Here is an 18,679-nt window from a genome sequence, read left to right on the forward strand (position 1 = left end):
AAAAATTATATGAACAAGAGCAGAGGCCTTCAGTCTCTTCCTTAGGTAGGAGCTACTCTGCTTCCTCCTCTCTCTCTCTCTCTCTGCCTGCCTCTCTGTTTACTTGTGATCTCTCTCTGTCAAATAAATAAATAAAATCTTAAAAATATATATATACAAACTGCTTACAAACTTTTAAGTAAATCCTTGCATCCTGAGAAGCAATACTAGCCACTTATGTCTTATAAGAAAAAGTGCTCAGAAGAATAAAAGTAAAAACTGAGTGCTTACTGTGTACTAAACACTGTGTTCACTTATTATGTGCTGTTTCACTTAAAATTCATGATTAGCTTAATGATAAACTCAATATGCAGAAAAGCACTGGATAAAATATAACACCTGTTCATGATTAAAAACCTTCAAAAACCAGGAATAGGAAAGAACTTCCTTAATATGATAAATGATAACAACATCAGATACACTCAACGATTATTATATGCTTTCCTCCTGAAATTGAGAGCAAGAGCAGGTATCCATACATTAATCAACACAGTACTGGTGGTCCAGTACAATAAAGTATGAAAAAGAATTAAAAAGTATAAAGGTTGGAAAATCAAAATTCAAATTGTCTATATTAACAGACAGCATGAGTATATATACAGAAAACTCCAAATAATCTACAAACTGCCGGAAATAATATGTAAATGTGCTAAGATTGCTACATCCAAAGTCTGTATGCAAAAATCAACTGTTTCTACATTTTAGGGGGGAAAATTTCAATGGAATTTTTAAAATGCCATTTATAACATTTAAGAAATAATGAAGACTATGAATTAAATCTAATAAAAGATGTGCAAAACCTCTACACTGAAAACTATAAATCACTGATAAGGGAAAGTAAAAGAAATCTTAAATAAAATGAAAGGTATTTCATGGTCATGGGACTCAAAATAGTTAAGAGGTCAATTCTCCCTAAATTAATTTATAAATTCAATGCAATATGGAATAAAAATCCCAGCAGGACTATTTTGTACTGTGAAAAATGACAAGCTGATTCTCAAATTTACATAAAAATGCAATGGACAGCCATGATAATCTTGAAGAACAAAGTTAAAAGATTTATACCACAAGACAGAAAGACTGTAAGTTACAGTAATATAGTACCTTATTGGTACAAGGATAGAGAGTAGTGGAGAGAATAAATAGTCCAGACATAGACCAAAACACGTAAGATCATATGATTTACAACAAAGACGCTACTGCCATTCTGTGGGAAAAAGCAGTTCTTTTGAATAATGGTGTTGGAACATAATTATATATCCTTACAGAGAAAAGACAATCAACCTTTTCCTCATACCAAACAGTCAATCTGAGGTGGGTCACAAATATAAATGCAATAGGTAAAACAATAAAGCTTCCAGAAGAAAACATAAGAGACTATCTCCAGGACACTAGGGTAGAAAAAGATTTCTTAAAAGGGAGACAAAGCACTATGCACATAAGAAGAACACTGACAACTCAGACTTTATTAAAATTAAGAATGCCTATTCAACAAAAGGCATCATTAAGAAAATGAATAGACAAGCCATAGATTGGAGAAGTTATCTATAATATATATATCTGGCTAAAAACTCATACAAAATATATGAAGAAACAAAGCAAAACAATACAAAAAAAACCCCCAACTTTTAAAAAATAGGCAAAGATTCTGAATAAGTACTTCACCAAGGAGACAGCCAAATGGACAATATATAAAACACAATATATGAAAATGTATTAAGGAGCATCACTCACCAGGGAAATGTAAAAACATGAGATACTACTACATACCCACCAAAAAGCCCAAAATTAAAATGACTGAAATAATCAAGCATTCAGAGAAGACTCAACATAGCAGACTTCAGACTGCTAGCCTCTGAAAGGCCTGTTTGCAAAGTTGACCCTCTGCTGGCATCTAGAAACTTGGATTCTGACAGGGTCCCCATCATACTCAGAACTGATAAAAATGGCACAATGTGCCTCAATTATTTGTGCAAATGATATGGTTTATGCTGAACACCTGCTTTCCTTCTGGTAATCGGGAATTAAGGTACATGCTAGGTGAAGGGTGCCAATGTGACCAGCCCTCCAAGTAAAACCTCGGAGCACTGACCCTCTAAAAACTCCCTCTGGTAGACAACATTTCACATGTAATCATAATTTATTGCTGGAGTGAGAATTAGGCATATCCTGTGTGACCAAACTAGGAGAGGACTCTTAGAAGCCTGTGTGATATCTTCCAAACTTTGTCCCATGGGCCACTTCCGATTCCTGATTTTGCTTTGTATCCTTTTACTATAATAAATTATAGCTATGAGCACAACTATATGCTGAGTCCTGTGAGTCCTCCTAGGAAATCATCAAACCTGGGACTGGTGACACACCAAATGTTAGGGATTATGTGGAATCAACAACAATTGTTATACATTGTTGGAGGGAATATAAACTATTCAACCATTCTGGGAGACCATGTGGCAATATCTACTAAAACAAAAACATATTTCTACCATATGGCAAAAACAATTCTACTCTTAGAAATGTATCTAAAAGAAAATGAGTGCCTACATTCACCAAAAGACACTTAAAAGAATGTTCATGTATTTGTAATAGCTCAAACTTTATATAAACAACTCAAATTCCATCAGCAGGTGAATGGATGAGCAAACTATGGCATGTTCACATAACAGAATACTATAAAGTAATAAAACACACACACAAATAACGACTCATGTGACAACATGGATGAATCTCACACATGGTAGTTTTAAAAAGGCTCAATGCAAGAGTAAGAAATGCATGACTGCCTTTATATACAAAAAAGTAAGCAGAACATAATTGCATGTATGAGATTCAAAAACTGACAAAATTAACCTATAGTGATAAAGTCAGAAAAAAACTTACCTGGAGGGGAGTACTGGGTTATGCTATCCAATACACCAGGCTATTTAAATTTAAGTAAATTTAGTAAATTTAAAAAAAAAATCAGTTCCTCGGTTGCATTAGCCACCCTTCAGCATTCAATGGCCACAAATGGGTAATAGCTATAGTACTGGACAGGATAGACAGAAAATGTCCATTTCTGTTTTCACAGAAACTTTTATTCATCAGTATTGTTCTAGGATGATGAGAATTTTCCACATCATGATCTGGATGGTAGCTACCTGAGTTTTCAAAAATGAAAAAGCTCACCAGCAGTAGCCCTAAGATTTGTACACTTTATATATAGTTTATAAATCAATAAATAAGCAAATGTCTTTTAAATGACAGGAGAAAAACATGTACAACATATATAACAAAGAACCTATATCTAAAATATGAAGGACTAATATAAATCAGCAAGAACAGGTCAGCAACCTAAAGGAAAAATGACAGGGAAGTCAAAGAAAAAGATGGCCAATAAACGTACTAAATGATGCTTACGTTCATAAAAAAATCAGAGAAAACAATCTAAAACATAGAGATACTACTTTTGTCCATTATATTGGTAAAAATTTACATGACTGGTAACATCAATTACTTATAAAAAATTAAATAAAATATGAATATAAGTTCTATGAGTACAAGAACCTTACTGTCTACTGCTAAATCTCCAAGTTCTAGAATAGTGGTTGGCATATATTAGGCACTCAATACAGGTTTGTGTGAGGAAGGAACTGAGAAAGGGAAGTTGAGTAAAGAATAGTATTCCCTCATTCCTATATATGCACCAGTGACCAGAGTATTAAAAAGGCACAGCCTTTTTGAACAGGAATTTTGTAATGTGTGCATCTGCTTATCTAGCAAATCCTTTTCTTATTTTCTTCCTTAAGAAACATTCATATGTGGGAGTGCTTGGGTGGCTCAGTCAATTAAGCATTTGCCTTTGGCTCAGGTCATGATCCCAGAGTCCTTGGATCAAGGCCCATATTGGGCTCGCTGCTCAGCGGGGAGTCTGCTCTCCCTCTCATTCTCCCTCTGTGTGCTCTCTCTTTCTCTATCTCAAATAAATAAAGTCTTTAAAGAAAAATTATTCCAGTGTGAACACACAATATGTGAAAAACTGCAAGAGTTTGTACTGTAGCATTATAATAGCAAAAACTAGCAAATAACATACCGTGCATTAAGAAGGGAATGGTTAAAAAAACTATGTCTCTTCTATGCCATGAAATATTATGCAGCAATTAAAAAGGAATAAACTAGACCTACATGCAATGACATGGAAAGATCTCCAAGACATACTAGGTTAAACAAAAAGTTGTACGACAATGCATACAATTAAAAACAAACAAAAAAGAGGCGCCTGGGTGCCAGAGTTGGTTGAGCTTCTGACTCTTGGTTTCAGCTCTGGTCATGATCTCAGGGTTTTAAGATCGAGCTGAGCAATGAGAGTCTGCTTTCTCCCTCTTCCTCTGCCCCTCCCCACTACTCTCCCTCTCTCTCTAAAATAAATAAAATCCTAAAAAAACAAAGTCCAGACCAAAAAAATCCACAAAACTATGTATCTTATGTATACACATATATATACATCAATATATATCAATATATAGTAACAGGTATAAGGAATTATAACCCAAACCAGTAACAATAGCTACTTCTAGAGATGTGAGCTACTAGTAAGTAGTGGCTTTTATTTTTTCTAGATTGAGTTTTTCAAAATAAAATATATTCACGTACTTATGTAAAAATAACCCAGTGGAACTACTGTTCTTCCTTAGGTGTTAAACTGTTGCTGTTCTACTTCCTAATGGTGTAAAGTGGCTTCGAACTGTATTTTTGAACAGACAAAACTAATCAAATAAATTAAAGGGTTTTTACTTTTGTTCCATCTCTATTTTTGAGTTTTGTTTCTTAAACACCTGTGTATTCACTCATTTTAAGAAATAACATATCACCTTAACCATGATGAAGTACGATCTACTCTAACTTTAAAACATTTCTCAATTTCAGAAATGATAATACCTGAAAGCCCCAATAGTTTATTTAGATTTGAAATCTTAGATCTTTGAACATAGCTTATTTAAAGAATTGCTCCTACCCAAAGCAATCATTCCCTACTAGAATGAAGATATAAACAACAAAATAAAAACAATTAAAACTTAAAGAGCCAGTCCATATCCTACCTGGGTCACTGGAATATAGAGAGGTTCTCCATTATGTAGCAGTGTGAGTTTTCCATGCTGATATAGTCGTCCTTCTGGTTTTAAGCTTGTCATCTCCTTAGGCCCTCCTTTCTTGGCACTCTCTTGTCCGTTTCCCTTAAGTTCTTCAGTATCACTTAGGCATTCAAAAAATTCTTCTTCACTGTCACTCCAAGAATCCCAAGATTTTCCTACCTCTCCCTTTTCCTTATCCATATCTTTTAGATTATCTGGCCCCAGCTCGTCTCCAGCTTTTCCAGCATCCCCTGGATGCATATCTGAAGTATTTGTCTTTCTCCCCTCATCACGGGCCTTCTTTCTTTCAATACAACAATTTAACATCTTAAGAAAACAGAAATAACATTTATATTTAAATTAGTTAAGTAAAATAAAAATCTATCCACTTCTTCAATATTTAATTTGCCTTCTCCACCCCTTCCCTGGACCCTGTTGTGAATGACAGTCAATACAAATAACCTACAGCAGCACGACGAGACTAGCCTATAATTCATTACTATATTTAGTATTAGAATAAACTCCAATAAATTAAGACCATATTTAGATACTGTCATTGGGAAATCTTTACCTGTAGTTTCTGATGTAGTAAACAACATCTTAGATCTGGGGGTCCACTTGCTAATCTATCAAATAAAGCAGTGGGAAAAGTTTTAGTAAAATGACTCCAGGTATGCAAATTTCTTATATGACTATAAATTTCAGCCATTTGATAAGAAATCAAAACTAGATTTCAATACGTAGGATAACTAAGATGGGGCAAATAAGAATAAGAAATCAAAATTTATTTTATCCTCCTTGTACACCAACAGCAAATATATTTTTCAAAGTATAAAAGCAAAGTAATAATAGCTCTCAAGTTAAGGGAAACTTAAAATGAAGAAATGTCTCTAAATCCACCCCAGGGAGTAGCTAGCATACAGTATTTCACACCATACAAAAGAGATTAGATTACATATTCAGTTCTCAATTATTATAGTGGGTTCTCAATATTAAAAACCATTCATTTTCACCTCTCTTTTGCCAAGGGGAGCCTGAACTGCCTCTAGTTCTAAACCACTAAATTCCCAAAAATTGGCCAAGAGATAATCCAGCTAAGCAGAGACTGGCAAATAAAATAGAAGTAAATATTTTTCGCTCAATCACCAATTTATATTACTAATATCATAATTCTGCCTTAGTATATGTAGATGAGCAGTAACTTATGCATTACTGAAATACATGGGAACTAAACTCTTCTACTGCATTAAATGAAATGTCAACATAAATTCCCCCCCAAAATTACAGATAATATTGAGTATCTGAACTTACAAACTCTAAAATAGTTTTCTCTTCAACTGTAAGAATTTACGTTCACACACACACACACACACACACACACAAAAATAAGAATTTATGTTCACTACAAAAGACTTAGAAAAATATATAAATGTATAAAAGACAAAAAGAAATATAATTTTACACCTGGGAAAAACTGCTGTTAACATTTGGCTTTATTTCTTCCCCATTATGTTTCTATAAATATAGATCAGCAAAACTGAAAGCACTTGGTATACAAAATACTATATTCTACTTTACTACAAATATTATGATCATTATCTATGTTACTAGAGATTCTTAAAAAAAAAAAAAACAAAAGACAACAACTTGTAATGGATCCATTAACTTTCCATTGTATACATAAATCATGATTTACACCATTCTTTTATGTTTGTACTTAGGCCGCTTCACCGTTTTTCCCCTATTACAAATTTGTTACAGTGAACACCTTTGAGTATAAATCATGTCCAAAGTTTATTAACACTTTCTTAGGGTGGATTTCCTAGAAGAGGAAAATTAATGGGTCAAAAAACTAATTGTGCTAACAAACAAAAAACCTACATATACAAACGAAAATTGAAATTTTTACCCTGGAATCAGAAAATTGTTTTCCCATCTGAAACGCATTTCAAGAACAAATTCCTGCCAAAGGTGTGCCACTCCTTTTAATCCTCCATGGTAGAAATTGATCATACAAAGACACAAAGCCAATTTGTATGTTAAACTGTCAGATGGTGCAGATTTGAACTGATTGTAGAGATTCTGGATTTAACAAAACAGAAACAAAGCAAAACTTGTTAACAATATATTTGCAGGGACACCTGGGTGGCTCAGTTGGTTAAGCCTCTGCCTTCGGCTCAGGTCATGATCTCAGGGTCCTGGGATCCAGCCCTGCATCGGGCTCTCTGCTCAGTGGGGAGCCTGCTTCCCTTCCTCTCTCTCTGCCTGCCTCTCTGCCTACTTGTGATCTCCGTCTCTCTGTCAAATAAATAAATAAAATCTCTTAAAAAAAATATTTGCAGGTATAATCAAAAACTGTGTGGGGAGAGATATTAATACCAAAATTAACCTATTCTACCAAACTACCTTTTATTAAAAGCTTAATACATTAACTATCTAAATTGTTCTTGGGCAGTACCGTGTTTTCAAAATTTCTGCAAGGATCAAAAGACTGATGCTACAGTTTAGAAAAGCTAAAGTCACAACTTTCAATTTCTTCTGTGGGAGCTTCAAGATGTATTCCAAATATTTTTTTTTAATCTTTTATTTTTTTAAAGTTTTATTTATTTGGGAGAGAGAACACGAAAGAGAGAGCACATACATGTGTGAACATGAGTGTGGGGGAAGGGGGACAGAAGGAGAGGGAGAAGCAAACTCTCTGCTGAGCAGGACGCAGGATGTGGGGGTCCTTCCCAGAACCCCCAGGATCATGACCTGAGCCGAAGGCAGATGCAACTGATCCACACAGGCACCCCTTAAAATCTTTTAATTATGAGTATACATTTATTATCAAAATCAGAAACATAAAATCAGAACTATATAAACTGAAAATGTAAAGCCTCTGCTTTTCCTTATTTCATGAAATCTACTTCCCAAAGTAACCACTGAAAATAGTTTGATTTATCTCTATGCCTCTTAAACATCTCATTTCTCAATTTATTAAAGACCTAGATAAGGAACACATGAAAATTTTGCTTCATTTTACACATTTTATTTCATTAAAAAGTGTTCCACTCACTGGTTTTGAAATACAGAGAAGAAACAATGGCAAAACATCAATTTGATAATTGTATAAAAAGTCTAAAATGAGGGAAATCCTACAATCATACACAATATACTTATTTTTTCACTGTTTCCAGAAAGGTTTTTGCCACCCAAAATACATATGTATGGTCAAGGTATCATAATTTGAGTGGAGGCCATGATCTCTACTCAAGCTTTCCTAAGGTGATTTTAACTTTTTTTTTTTCCAGATTTTATTTATTTGACAGACAGAGATCACAAGTAGGCAGAGAGGCAGGCAGAGAGAGAGGAAGGGAAGCAGTCTCCCGCCGAGCAGAGAGCCAGATGCAGGGCTCAATCCCATGACCCTGGGATCATGACCTGAGCCAAAGGCAGAGGCTTTAACCCACTGAGCCACCCAGGTGTCCCGCCAAGGCGATTTTTAAAATAAAAAGATCCTTGAGGAGCCTGGGGTGATTCAGTAGATAAAGTGGCCAATTCCTTCTTTTTTTTTGAGAGAGGGAAAGAGAGAGAGAGAGAGTGCGCGCATGAGCAAGCGGAAGAGACGGGCAGAGGGAAAAGCAGACTCCCTGATGAGCAGGGAGCCTGATGTGGGGCTCGATCCCAGGACCTTGGGATCAAGACCTGAGACAAAGGCAGATGCTTAACCAACTGAGCCACCCAGGCACCCCCAAAGTAGCCAACTCCTCATTTTCACTGAGGTCAAGACCTCAGGACCCTGGGATGGAGCTCTGCATTGGGCTCTGTGCTCAGCAGAGAGTCTGCTTGAAGATTCTTTCTCCCATCTACCCTCTGTGCCCCCATCACCTGGTCATATGAGTGTGAGCCTGCTCTCTCTCTCAAATAAATAAATAAATATTTTTAAAAATTAAATTAAATTAAAAAATAAAAAGTCCTTATGCTACTAAACTAGCAATATAGCAACCCCTTAGAAATTCAATGCATTTTAAATATTTTAATATTAAACTCCAACTTACATAATCTTCACTCCCTGAAATAGGATTATTGTTGTCTGTGGAAGAACTTCCATCTAATGGTTTCTCAGAAGCAGCATCAGGGAATAAGAACTTAGGGAGAAAAAAAAACCCCACATTTCAACCAAATTTCCTACTTTGTTAATATTCATAATCCATATAAACACCATTTTATTTTTTCATGGTTTTGCTATTAAAACAATGGCAATGTGCTTACAGTACCGGCCAGTGGACTCTACACTTTATCAAACATTTTGCTTTTCTTTGAAAATATGGAGTTTCAGTGATAAGCCAATTTTAGAAATCAGAGATTTTTCTTAAAACCACCTGGTTTTGTAGACTAAACAAAGCAAACCAAAATCTCTTCACTACTATCCATGGTCATTAAATTTCTGAAAAAATATTAGACAAAACCTATGAGAAAAATTTTAAATATGCATATATCCATGAGGCTCTATGAAGTTATATAGTTCATTATATTAAGATATGATATGTAAGACCATAACTTTACGAGATACCCCTAGAAAGTGGGAAGTAGTCTAAACCTGTAATGACCAGTTCATCTTTTCCACATGGTTCCTGTTTATGTATGTGTGGGAATGACCAAAAAAAAAAAAAAAAAAAAAAAATCCAGTGCCTATAATAACTAGAATAAAATCTCTAAGGATATATAGAATATATTTTTAAGAAGGAGCCTTCCCAGGATGGCCGGGTGGCTCAGTCAGGTAAGCAGCTGACTCTTGGTCTTGATCTCAGGGTTGTGGGTTCAGGCCCTGCATTTGGCTTCCCAGCATGGAATCTCCTTTAAAGAAAAAAAAAAGAAGGGGCCTTCTCTGCAGAAATTTATTTTCAGTCCTTTTAGCACTGTTCTTCCCAAGTGTTTTGTTGTACTGCTGACTTGTGATTCCTTCTACTATGCATACTATGCCACATATTACAGCAGACTTTTTTAAATTTAGAGGAACTACTCTGTACCAACCCCCACTACTAGGTACACTTACAAATAATATCCTAATCTAAAACCACTGTGTAAGGTAAATATTACTGCCCATTTCTTACAAATATACAAGCTTAAAATCTGGTTAGGGGTCTTATTCAGATTAATGGCTGGGATGACATTAACATCAAGTTTCCAAGCCCAATATTTTTTTCATTGCACTACTAAAAGGTTGTTTCCAAGACTATCTTAATGCACAAATTGCCAGAAATATGATTATACCTACAATTACAGTAAGAATAGCCATCATTTACCAGAGGCCTATTATGTACCAGGCAGTTTAATAGATGGTCCTTTCATCCTCCAAACAATCTAACAGGGTTTTATTAGCTTCATTTATAGATGACAAAATTGAAATTAAATGACTTACTCAAAATGGTACAATAAGTCAGGATTAACCATGGTGTGTGTGGTTCCCAGGCTGGGCCTCTTCCACCACTCTATACCTAGGAGACACCTTAGCTCTTTCTAGTACTTACCATAAAGCTTTCCCCAGACTTTTGTGAAAGGAAGCTTTCAAAAATCTAGTTCTGATGTTGACCTTCTGCTTAAAATAATACTAAACTGTAAGATGAAGCCCAGCATTTCAGCACTATTCCTCTGTTTCAAAACCCTTCTCTTCACGATGCAACTCAAGTGCCCTTCTTTATGACACCTTCACGACCTAATTCCCACTGCCCAGACAGAGACAGACATATCCTCTGCTGTGTTCTCACAGCCATTTTGCCAGACTACTCCCATGCAACATGGTATTGTTAACTATGGTTTACTTTCCTTCTTCCTATTAAACTAGTGGGAATTTTCTGAATGTGGACACTTTGTTTTACTCATTTTATATTCCCAATCCAGTGTCTGCCACATAGAAGGGACCAGATAGATAATGAATAAATGAGTATGCATACAGACATAGAAAGATACTACATTTAGTTACCAAGAGAATCATATTGAGGACATCATTATTCAGTGGTGACTCTTCTACACCTCTGTGTTTTCGTATTTTCTTCTTTGCAGTGTGTACCATATTTGAAACTGATAATTTATGAATTGGAACTGGTGCTGGCTCTGTCAACTTTGACAAAGCATGAGTTATATCAGCAATTTCTAGAAAAATAATAGAAGAGAAATTGTATCACCAACCTTAGCAAGTTAAAATGATGAGTAAACTGTTGATTGTATAAAATATTTTAGTTACTCTTTTCACTGAGTTATATGGCCTCAGAATTATAAAATTGTAAGACACATATTCAGCTTTATATGTATCCATAATGACAAAGGTATAACACAAATTATTTCTCTCTAGAAGTTTAAAAATAAACCTCTAAAACCCTGCTTTTCAAAATATCTTACATTTTTGGTAGAAAGCCCTTATTAAATGTGCTTAATTTTTAAGCTCAGAGGATAGCCTGGAGAGAAATGGTAGCACTCTAGTCCATGAAAACTTGTTTTTCCAACTTAATTCAAATGTGAAAATAGATGAAAAATTACTGGAAAAATGCCTAAGAAAAAGGGTTAGATGTTTGAAAATAACTTAAAAAAAAAAAAAAAAAGGAAAACAGTTCACCTCTCCCTTCTTCCTCAAATGTGGATCGTCCAAGAATCTCATCAGTTGACTCCTTTCGACGGCAAATTTTAAAGAATTCAGTGACAAAATCACCTACAGAAAAAATATTACTCATTTTTGACACTTAACAAAAAGAAATCAGAACTACAAATTAAAATACACGTCTTTTCACAAAAGCTTTAAGTAAGATATGGTAGAAAAAGAAACCATTCAGTTTCTCCACCCAAGACAAAAATTAATCCCATTCCAAAAGTAACCTGTTCTTCCCTTCTCTCCATGTCCCAGGATATTAAAAAAGTTTTTCCTTAGAATTCCTTCTAGAATGAAAGGAAAAGTAACAGTACCTAGTAATATTAAGCACTTACTATGTGCCTGAAGAAGACAAATAATTATCTGTTCTCAATGAGTTGTAGAAGTAACAAAAATATTACTATATGCACATATTGCCACCTTAACTGCCACCCTTCTAGAATTCTGGGTCCATTAAAAAAAATTTAAAAAGAAATTCTCATCCTTTCACGAAGATGGCGCCGAAGGCCAAGAAGAAAACCCTTGCCCTTCCCAAAGAAGCCAAAGTAAAAGCTTTGAAGGTCAAGAAAGCAGTGCTGAAAGGCGTCCACAGTCACAAAAAAAAAGGATCCACAAGTCATGTACATTCCAATGATACAAGACACTGCATCTCTGAAGGCAGCCCAAATATCCTCAAAAGAGTGCCCTCAGGAGAAACAAGCTGGATCACTATGCCATCATCAAGGTCCCCCTAACAACTGAGTCAGCCATGAAGAAACTAGAAGACAACAACACACTTGTAGACATTGTGGATGTCAAGGCCAACAGGCACCAAATCAAACAGGCTGTGAAGAAGCTCTATGACACTGATGTGGGCAAGGTCAACACCTTGATTAAGCCTGATGGAGAGAAGGCATATGTTTGACTGGCTCCTGACTATGATTGCTTTGGATGTTGCCAACAACACTGGGATCATCTAACCTGAGTCCAGCTGGCTAAATCTAATTTTTTTTTGCCACAAAAAAAAGAGAGACAGAGAGACACACACACAGAGAGAGAGAGAGAGAGAGAAAGAAATTCTGAAGATATGTTTCTAGAGGATTAAGAAATCATGTAGCATCGTTATTTCAGCTTCAGCTGCATGTTAATCATACACTTCGCTTCCTTTCATGTTAATGGTATACTTCCTAATCATTATTATAAGGGGAAAAGGTTGGCTATCTTCTGAAGAGCTGCAGTGAGACATTTGTACAAAGAAATTAAAGTTTAACAGGAACTGCCAGTGCCAAAACTATTAGACAATACAAGATCGCAAGTATATCTAAGTTTTAGAATTCATCAACCAGTTCTGAATAAATCTAGAACACTTTCTGAACCTCTTCAGAAAAGTAAGATAATCTTATAATTCAACCATATAAACTATATGATTCTAGTTAATTATCTATGACTATATAATCCTTTAATCTCATCATATAAACATATGAAGTCAAAGAGATAGGGTGGGATCATGGAACAAAATATTAAAATGAGAATACTTAAATTCTAAGGTCCTCTGCAATTATCACAGAAGTCAGTGGATGAGAAACAATATGGAACTAGGAAACAATTTAGTAAATAAATTTAGTAACTTAATAATTCAATGATTTAACAAGAGAAACTATTTGTTGAGCATTTACTATATAAAAGGCACTGTATTAAATGTGATACACAAAGACACACATAATTTTATTTGATCCTCTCAATAACTCTATGCATATACTATTATCTCTATTGTACTGAGACCTGAAGAAATTAATGAAACTTGTTCAAACTGGCAGACCTAGGATTTAGAATAAGGTCTAACCAATTCTTAAACTCTTGATATTAACCCTCCACTGTCTCCCTAAAAAATACCCCAAGACAAACTCATAAATGGCAGGAATTTTACCTTATACATCTTTGTATTCACCATTATGTAGTTAGCAAAAATGGCAAGTGCTAATTAGCATTTAATGAATAGCATATGATGAATTTTAAAGAACTCAAGAAAATAATACTTTAGAGAAATGCATCATTACTGTCATAAATAAATATTTAGTAACTCCATTAGTTGGATGGTAATATATCAGGTTATATGGAGTGAAGGTGGCTTATATGAAAACAGAAATGAACTATCTTCACATGTACTAAATATGAGAGAAAAAGATGGAAAGACTCGTTGAGGAGATGGGTTCAAAAGACTTCACGAAAGACACACATCTACAAAAATGATAAAAGAAAGAAATGCCAGCCATGGGATATAATAACATTAACTCGAAGGCAAAATCAACATTTTTTGAAGTTATTTCTATTTATAATATTTCACTTGATCCTCTACACCTCTTTCCCTCTATCAGAAAATGGGTTTCCAGATGTGGTACAACTCTATGGAAGGGCTCTAATTAGATTGTCAAAATCAGTGCTCTTCCCTTCATATACCACAGCTCCAGAGGATGGCAAAAGGCACAAAGTGCTACACTAACAAGAATGGAAGATGCAAACTGCCACAAGAAGAAAAAAAGGGAGTGACGTAAAAGCCTTAGAAGAATAAAACTTAGATCATGAGAAAATATGTGAGAATTCTGAGCTGTAGACTGCTTAAAACTAAAAGACAAGAAAGAAATCCTGCTAGTGCTATTCAAGACTTAGGATTCACTGCTGTTGGCAAAGTTTTCTTTTTTAGTGGTATTTACCAAGAAGATCACAAATGTAAAAAAAAAAAAAAGTACCCTTTTGATAGGTGAAATAAAGTATAAGGAATACATTCAGTCTTCCTAATTTGGAAGATGAGCAGACTGGTGGAGAAGGAACATAATTTCAGGAAAGGAACATAAGCATGTCTTACCCAGCAAACACTGAGGATTCTCAGCTTTTCGAACTCTAACAGACCAATGGGGAGCCTGAATAGGATCCAAATCACTAAAATACAAAACAAATACAAGATCCTAATTATGACAATGTACAACTCATTAATTTATCAAAATTCAGTCTAATTAATTATAAAAAAGGACAAGCAATCCATCTTGCCTCCCTTAAACTTACTGTTATTCAGATGATCAGGTCATTTGGATAAGTTTTAAAAAACCCAGAATCTTAAGAAATCAAAGTTTATAGACAAAAAAACACAAAAAGAAAAACCACAATCAAAACAATACAGAGGGGCACCTGGGTGGCTCAGTGGGTTAAAGCCTCTGCTTTTGGCTCAGGTCATGATCCCAGGGTCCTGGGATTGAGCCCCACATCGGGCTCTCTGCTCAGCAGGGAGCCTGCTTCCCCCCCTCTCTGTCTGCTTGTGATCTCTATCAAATAAATAAATAAAATCTTTAAAAAAAACCCAACAGAATAATCAAAACCCACAGATGGAAATTTTCTGAACAGGCAAATAATCTAATAAAACAATTAAGTTTAGAAAACAGTAAAAAAGAAATGAGAAGCAAGCATGCACAATGATCTTAATCAGTTTTTTTATAGCACTAACAGTAAAAACAGAGACTACTAAAATTTGCACAAGATCAAATGTGCCCTATTTTCTCAAACAGATTATACATCCACTTAATGGATTATGCAGCAATTTTAAAAATAATAACACAGATCTTTATTTATTAGCATACAATATGTAAAGATACATACCCAATAAAACAACAAATCAATAAATTTAAATTTTAAAAAGATGTGTTCCAGGGGCACCTGCATGGCTCAGTGGGTTAAGCCTCTGCCTTCGGCTCAGGTCATGATCCCAGGGTCCTGGGATTGAGCCCCACATCGGGCTCTCTACTCAGCAGGGAGACTGCTTCCTCCTCTCACTGCCTGCCTCTCTACCTACTTGTGATCTCTATCTGTCAAATAAATAAATAAAATCTTAAAAAAAAAAAAAAAGATGTGTTCCCATAAAAAATATTGAATCATTACGTTGTCCGTGTGAAACTAATATGTTACATGCCTATTACATCTCAATTAAAAAAAAAAAAAGTATACACCCCAAAATGCTAACTGGCCATTTCTTAAGTAATAGGATTGCATGCAGTCCTTATCTCCTTCTTTGTATCTGTCTAAATTATCTTTTTTTTTTTTCTGTCTAAATTATCTGATTAAGAAAGCTCATGTTACTTTTATCAACAAATACAACCCATTTATTTTCTGATTAAGAAAGCTCATATTACTTTTATCATCAACAAATACAACCCACTTATTTTAATTACAACAAAAAAAGTGTCTTACTTCTCACTGTTCTGCATCATGTGTGAGAAGATACTAAAATCGTGTTCCTCTTTCTCTACATTCTTTCTAGATATTGTTTGCTATAATTTTTTAGTTGTTTCCATTGCACAGGAGTATATGACTGGGATGTTTCATTATTTATGACATTTAAAGTTCAAATATTACTCCTACATACTCTAATGACCATCACCTCTTCAAAGTATTTTACCAAATGCTTCTAACTAGCTAAGAAAAGTTCAACAGAATTATGAGCTGTATCCCTGCTTAAAGCTATCTTTGCTAAAACAAAGTAAGACTGAGATTGTTCAGGGTAGGAGGGATGGTTCAATAGGTGATGGAAATTAAGGAGTGCACTTGTGATAAGCACAGGTTCATGTATGGAAGTGTGGAATTACTATGTTGTATACTTAAAACTAATAGAACACTGTATGTTAATTAACTGGAATTAAAACAAAACTTAAAAAATGAGAAACTGTACATTATCCCTGAACTAAAGATCATATTCCCAGGGTCAACAGCTTAAAATACATCTCTAATACACGTCTAATCAGCCTAAAAAGTGACCTTTAAAGGTAAAAAATCAACCAACCTAATTAGAAACTAATAGAAAAAGGAAAGTTGCTAACCACTTGGTGGTTAATTTATTCTACTGAAATGTTTGAATCTCAGTATACTCTTCTTAACATACTTACGAATAAACATCATTATCCACAATGATACCTTCAGTCAGGTGAGGCCATGTAGTTGCTAAATGGAGTTCACTGAAACAAATAAAACATAAAATAGATCCAAAAGTTTTAATAGTGTAGGTATATCCTCTGACTCAGCAATTCTACTTCTAGAAATGTGTTCTAATAACCAGAAATGTACATACAAGTATGTTAAAAGTGGTGCTATTTATAATGTAGTAAAACAGGAGATGACTAGTTTATTAGCAAACAGCAGCACACCCATATGAAGTTAATGCCTTGCAGACATTAAAAACACATACTATACATAATAGCCCAAAAGTGTAAATAACCCCAGTATCTATCAGCTGATCAATGGAGAAATAAAATGTGGTATTAGCCATATAATGGCATATTCAATGCCAATTGAAAGTAATGAAATACTGACCATGCTACAATAGAGACGAACCTGAGAAACATTCTGCTAAGTGAAAGAAATCGGACACAAAAGGCCACATACTGCATAACACAATTCATATGCAATGTCCGGAAGAGGCAAATCCATAAGGAAAGAAGGTAGATTAGTAGAAGGTAGAGCTGGATGGCCTAGGGAGATCAGGGGGTTTGACAGCTAAGAGGTGAAGGGTTTCTGTTTGGGATGATGAAAGTGTTGTGGAATTAGAAAATGACGATGATAGCTCAACTTTGGAAACACCAAAACCACTGAATTGTTGTATACTTTACATGGTGAATATGGTACATGAATTATACCTCAATTTTGAAAAAAAACATGTTATAGATCAGAGGTTAATAAACATTTTCTACGAACAAACACAGAGCAAATATTCTAAGCTTCTGGGACCAGGCAGTCTCTGTCACATTCTTAGTTTTTTCTTCTAAACCCCCAAAAATGTAAAAGCAATACAGAAATAAGCTAGTGGCCAGATTTGGTCCACAGGTCATAGTTCTCTGACTTTTTAATATAGATAAATTTTAAGTTCCAAAAAGTCTGCATGTAAAATAAAGAAAACAAGCCACCAAACATATAGAGGATGACATACATTTATAAAATATACAAACATACCAAGCAAAGAGTTATCATAGCAGACCTGATACTTTAAAAAGGACAACCTGCAAGGTTCACCTTTGGATTGCCATCTGGGAACTTAGATTTCGGGGGGTTCCTATCATTCATTGATAAGAGTAGCTCACTGTGGGGCACCTGGGTGGCTCAGTGGGTTAAGCCTCTGCCTTCAGCTCAGGTCATGGTCTCAGGGTCCTGAGATTGAGCCCCGCATTGGGCTCTCTGCTCAGCGGGGAGCCTGCTTCCCCCTCTCTCTGCCTGCCTCTCTGCCTACTTGTGCGCTCTCTCTCTGTCAAATAAATAAATAAAATATTAAAAAAAAAAAAAAGAGTAGCTCACTGTGCCTCAACTACTGTGCAAACAATATGGTTTATGCTGAACACCTGCCTTCCTTCTGGTACATGGAGAGAGTGCCTAAGTCACCAGCCTCAGATAAACACACCACACATTGAGCCTCTGAGTTTCCCTGGTAGAAAGCCTTTCATACATGTTGTCAAAATTCACTGCTGCGAGAATTAAGAGGTCCTAAGCGACTACACTGGGAAAGGAAGCTGGTCCTTGGTTGTCTCAGAACCTCACCCTATGTGCATTTTCCCTTTGCTGATTTTTACATTATATCCTTTCAATGTAGTCACTATAGCCATGAGCACAATCAAATGCTGTGAGTCCTCCTAGCAAATCACTGAACTCAAGAGTCTTGCAGAGAGCAAGCTGTCATCAGTGACCATCTACTAGTAGTGGGATTATCAATTTAATGAGTTTTTTTTTTTCCCCTGTTGAGATTTTGAACCCACTGCTTGGAGAGTAAAGTTTGGAGAGTAAAGAAGCCAAAAGAACCAATTACTTATTTCTCTGATCTTCAGTGGTGCTCAACTGACTGGCAACTCCAGTCTGGACTCCACATTTTAGAATTCTCTGTAATAACAGGGCTAGAATT

The 18,679-nt window shown here is 35.3% G+C and overlaps 1 protein-coding gene across 2 annotated transcripts in view; it reads right to left on the reverse strand.

Annotated features, from left to right (window-relative positions):
- The window catches only part of LOC111161039 (RAB3 GTPase activating protein catalytic subunit 1), a 114,686-nt gene that overhangs the window by 27,513 nt on the left and 68,494 nt on the right, over positions 1-18,679 (reverse strand). For both annotated transcript variants that reach the window (XM_022524613.1, XM_022524531.1), the window contains exons 10-17: positions 16,683-16,751; positions 14,618-14,691; positions 11,746-11,838; positions 11,116-11,285; positions 9,191-9,280; positions 7,060-7,232; positions 5,722-5,776; positions 5,118-5,477 (exon numbers count right to left, since the gene is read on the reverse strand). In XM_022524613.1, coding sequence (XP_022380321.1) covers positions 5,118-5,477; positions 5,722-5,776; positions 7,060-7,232; positions 9,191-9,280; positions 11,116-11,285; positions 11,746-11,838; positions 14,618-14,691; positions 16,683-16,751 — 1,084 coding nt within the window. The remainder of the gene's footprint in view (positions 1-5,117; positions 5,478-5,721; positions 5,777-7,059; positions 7,233-9,190; positions 9,281-11,115; positions 11,286-11,745; positions 11,839-14,617; positions 14,692-16,682; positions 16,752-18,679) is intronic.

The sequence above is a fragment of the Enhydra lutris genome, unplaced genomic scaffold (genome assembly GCF_002288905.1).
Source record: "Enhydra lutris kenyoni isolate GAN:26980312 unplaced genomic scaffold, ASM228890v2 scaffoldscaffold1, whole genome shotgun sequence".
Classification (NCBI taxonomy): domain Eukaryota; kingdom Metazoa; phylum Chordata; class Mammalia; order Carnivora; family Mustelidae; genus Enhydra; species Enhydra lutris.